Raw genomic sequence first — 4,310 nt, forward strand, 5'->3', positions numbered from 1 at the left:
GCGACGCGGGTATCTGCGGCTGCGGCGCCGATGCCGAGTCGAGTCGGGTCGCTGCCAGAAAGCCCGCTTGCACGGCTCCGGCTCTTGAAACCGACGACGCGCGATGGAGGTGTTTTGGCGAATCAACGGGCTGGAGAATGTTAAGTTTGCTTGCATCTTCATTCTTTCTTTATATCATGTTCTAACCTGTCTCAACTTCCTTATTAGAACAAAACATAGCCTGTTTTCTATTGGTTCGTATGTAGAGGAGATAATTTTTCGTTGGTCAATAAATCAGCTTAAATAGGAACGAAAAACATACAAACATCCATCGAGTGTTTGCTTCTTCAGAACTATAGATCTTGTCCCCTGGAATCAATGCCTGGAAGTGGTATGGTCCAAAACAACATGATAATCCTCTAATCAGTCAAAACACCTACCTAAAGTATATACTATACAAGCAGCGAATAAATAATCATCATATAATGTAAAGTTAAAGCAGCCTATAGCTTTGGGAACGTGCCGTCTAAGGTTCTTTGCAACTTTTTTGCTTCCTTTATTGCACTTCAAACTTCACATAAAAAATTGGTAAAGTGCAAAGTACTTCTAACTTTCTGGATCTGCGTCAACTAAACAAGAAAGCAACCATATGAAAATGCCCAGCAAATACAGCACATATGCCTCAGCAACCATCCACTTCAGGCAATAGCACAGTAAGGTTACAAGATAACACATTTTCAGCATCCAAAATAAGCTCAGAAACGGAACAGAGATGCGGCCAATCAACAGAATTTACTTATCAAGATTTCAGAGCAGTTGATTCAAATATCATCCGCCACGGCTGAAATATTACTTGCCAGGAGCATCACAACACTTTTCGCAAAATCACATATCAGCGTTGTACATGCGTTTCGTTTGTCAAAAATTGAGAACAGAAACCACCTCAGGGGCTACACCACAAATTCCCAATACAGTTGGAACCCAAATAACATGACAGAACAAGGAAAAATGAACACTACCATCAAGGACTTGGTACAGAAATGACACGGTAATATTGAAGGACCTGCTTATTCAGATAAGAAGAATTCCAAAACAAAAACCCTTCCATAAAGGGGAGCAAACAAAAAGGCAGGGGTATCCTGGGAGGAGTACACCTTGCTCCTGAGATCCAGAACAGCTTACAATACAATTTGCAGAATTCGAAGCTACTGGAAATCATAAGCCGCGTCTACGCCTTCTCCATCAGCCGCAACACCTCGTCTTCCTTGGGCAACGAAGGGATTGCCCCTTTCTTCGTGGCGGTGATTGCTCCACATGCATTGGCAAATTTGATCGCCCCCTCAAGCTTTGTCTTATCCTGCGGCAACCACCAGATATGGAATTAGTCAACCACCAAGGTTATACAGGTATATATAAATATAAATTGAAACTAGTATGGAGGTGTTTGCAGGCAAGCTTACTTGCAATGCCGATGGATCCTGGACAATTTTTCGGAGCAGAGAACCAATAAATGCATCACCAGCACCTGTCGTATCGACTTGCTGTACCTTGTAGGATGGGACAGCTCCACGGAAATCCTACAATCAAATGCAACAAAGATCAAGTGTCAATTACATACTAAGTCATGCAAGTCTGAATGGTAATTGTGCAAAAGTTCTAGAACATAGCAACAAAACATGGATTTCATCAGACATACCTTGGTATAGTACTTGCATCCTTGATCTCCAAGAGTGATAAGCATGAGCTTAAAGGTAGGGCGCCACAGCTTCATGGCGACATCGTCCTCCACCGAGTTGATGCCAGTCAAAAACTCGAGCTCGACCTCGCTGACCTTGACAATGTCTGCCTGGTCCCAGATGCTCAAGATCTTGGTGCGAGCCTCCTCAAGGGATGGCCACAATGCCTCCCTCAGGTTCGGGTCATACGAGAGAAGCGCGCCGGCCTCTTTGGCAACCTTCATGGCGTGCAGATGCGCTGTCCGGCAAGGCTCGGCAATCAAGCTTATTGATCCATAGTGGAAGACTGCAGCCTGGGTGCATCACAAGTTGTGAGACATTTTCCCTCAAAGAAATAAAACATTGCAGTACAGAAAATTTCACAACAAAACAACAAATTAACAGTTCAGTACAGACTCTGCAATGCAAATTGATACTAGGTTAGAGTTGGAACACTTTCTTATAAATTCTGCATGCAGAGCACAAATTTACCAATAAAAAAGTTGAAACATCTAGGTCCACCAGATATGTGGCAGTTCTGGGTCACAAAATTATACTACATAGAAAGGAACCCAAGCTCACCTGACATGCACAATTCTAAAATTACGGCAGTCTGACAGTACAAAACACCTAATACTAATATGCAAATATTTTTCATAAGTTCTACTAACCAAGACAAGAACTGATCTATCTGTCACCAGCGGACACTCTAAATTATTGTGCATCACACGGATTCGTAATGTATCATACTTGGCCGGCCGGCCTGGCCGGCCGATGGATCCAAGAACCACAAAAATGATTTGTTTCATATATAACGGCCATCCCAAGATTAGCTATTTTGCCACCCCCCGATTTGATGCACGTCAGTGAGGGTGCATCGCATGATCAGATCCAGCAAAGGAACAAGTACCAACCAGAAGGCGCAACAAGATCCGCCCAAGACGAGCACCAAAGGCGCCTTATTTGCCAAGGAATGTCTGGATTCCACGGAAGATTCAGCGCCCATGCGCACCCGAATTACACGAAACGAAAAGGACACCTTTATTAGGTGCAGGAACAGGACAAGGGAAAATTCCAGCCGCCGCCACCTAATGCGCACCGAATCGGCACAAGAAACCTAGCGCCGGCGTCCAGATCCAAGAAACCGGGCGAAGATTCACTCCACTACGGTCGACGGGATCGAGCTGGTTCCCCCAGATCACGCGCGGTCGGGGGACGGGGCAAGAAACGGCATGACGAGATCGCACGGAAGGGAGAGAATCTAGTAGGTGGTGTGATGGTGATTCGGGGCGGGAGCGTACCCTCTTGATGACGTCGACCTTGAGCTCGTCGGCGGTGAGGAGCATGTCGGCGCTGGGGTTGCGGTAGAACATGAACTCGCGCTCCCCGTCGGCGCGGAGCGTGACGAAGGCGAGCGCGGTGCGCGCGCCCGAGTCGAAGACGACGCCGCCGGCGTCGACGCCGTTGTCGCGGAGGATGCCGGCGAGCATGCGGCCGAACTCGTCGTCGCCGAGCTTGCCGACGAAGGCGGCGGCGCCGCCGAGGCGCGCGACGGCGATGGCGACGTTGGCGGGGGCGCCCCCGGGCGCCTTGACGAAGGCCGGCGCCTCCGCCAGCGACACCCCGGCCACCGTCGGCACGAAGTCTATCAGCATCTCCCCGAAGCTGACCACCAGCTCGCGCTTCGCCGCCATTTCCCCCCTCCCCAAGAACGCACAGAGCGCGCGCGGACGGGCAGACGGACGGAGGGAGAGGGAGAGGGAGAGAGAGGGTGGGACAAGGAGGGGAGGAGGAATGGAAGGGGGGGTTTCTTCCGGTGAGGTGGCGAGGCGGGCGGTTATATAGAGGGAGCGGGGGCAGGACGGGGCCGGAGATCGGGAGATGGGAGGGGATCACGGGGGAAATGCGGAGCCTTGTGCGGCGGCGAGGGTCGTCGATTGACCACGGCGGTGTAATCTTGGCCCGTTAACCAGCTCTTGCCTAGTCAAAACTCGGATAGGATCAGATTTATCCTGGAAACTGAATCTGATGGCCTGTGCCACACGGCTGAGATATGGATTTCTCTCCAAGACAAATGTTTTAGGCTAATTGCGAGCACTAAAAATAGGGTTTTTTTACGGATAAGGTAGAAGGGGTGAGAGAACAGTCTCAGCCTTCTTTTGCGGGTAAGAACAGCCTCATCCTTGAAATAGAGTTGGATCTTCTTGTTACGGATAAGAGAGGCTCAGTAAAAGCCATGGTAATAAATGAAGAAGAAAATGTTGTTTCATAATCTCTGCTACTTAAAAAGAATGCAAGGTTTTGTCTCTTGTCTTACTCCGAGCCACGATCGGTTCTCGGCGTGTCCTCTCTTGCCTCGGGTTTTCACCGAAAGAAAAAAGCATTAAACCGGCCGAGAGCCCGTCAAGTCGCGCTTCTCTCTCCCAAACACACCAATCGATCCCCTAACCCTACTCACTCTCAATCTGGTCACCGCAAAGCATTCGGCGTCGCCGACCCCATCTCTCCCAATCTCGTGAGCAGCAGAGAAGATGTGCCTCCTACAAAACTTCCCCGAGGTCACAGACGTGAACAACTGAGGGACTCGACACTGCCGCCTGGAACTACTTAGCCCAC

At 49.4% G+C, this 4,310-nt stretch overlaps 1 protein-coding gene across 1 annotated transcript; it reads right to left on the bottom strand.

Moving 5' to 3' along the window:
* Positions 1 to 1,031: 1,031 nt before the first annotated feature.
* On the bottom strand, positions 1,032 to 3,565 carry LOC125543678 (fructokinase-1-like). Its single transcript, XM_048707107.1, has 4 exons — positions 2,996 to 3,565; positions 1,676 to 2,008; positions 1,440 to 1,556; positions 1,032 to 1,336 (listed from the first exon to the last, which is right to left on the bottom strand). The coding sequence occupies exons 1-4, from the start codon at positions 3,386 to 3,388 to the stop codon at positions 1,208 to 1,210; spliced, it is 972 nt and encodes a 323-aa protein (XP_048563064.1). The 5' UTR covers positions 3,389 to 3,565; the 3' UTR covers positions 1,032 to 1,207.
* Positions 3,566 to 4,310: the final 745 nt, after the last annotated feature.

The sequence above is a fragment of the Triticum urartu genome, chromosome 3 (assembly GCF_003073215.2).
Source record: "Triticum urartu cultivar G1812 chromosome 3, Tu2.1, whole genome shotgun sequence".
In the NCBI taxonomy this organism is placed as follows: domain Eukaryota; kingdom Viridiplantae; phylum Streptophyta; class Magnoliopsida; order Poales; family Poaceae; genus Triticum; species Triticum urartu.

What these genes read in the sequence shown, in the direction of transcription:
- LOC125543678 (XM_048707107.1), bottom strand. Translation starts at nt 3,388, where the DNA reads ATGGCGGCGAAGCGCGAGCTGGTGGTCAGCTTCGGGGAGATGCTGATA. An exon ending in AGGTCGACGTCATCAAGAGG is followed by an intron (nt 2,009 to 2,995) that starts GTACGCTCCCGC and finishes TGATGCACCCAG; the next exon opens with GCTGCAGTCTTCCACTATGG. An exon ending in GATGCAAGTACTATACCAAG is followed by an intron (nt 1,557 to 1,675) that starts GTATGTCTGATG and finishes ATTTGATTGTAG; the next exon opens with GATTTCCGTGGAGCTGTCCC.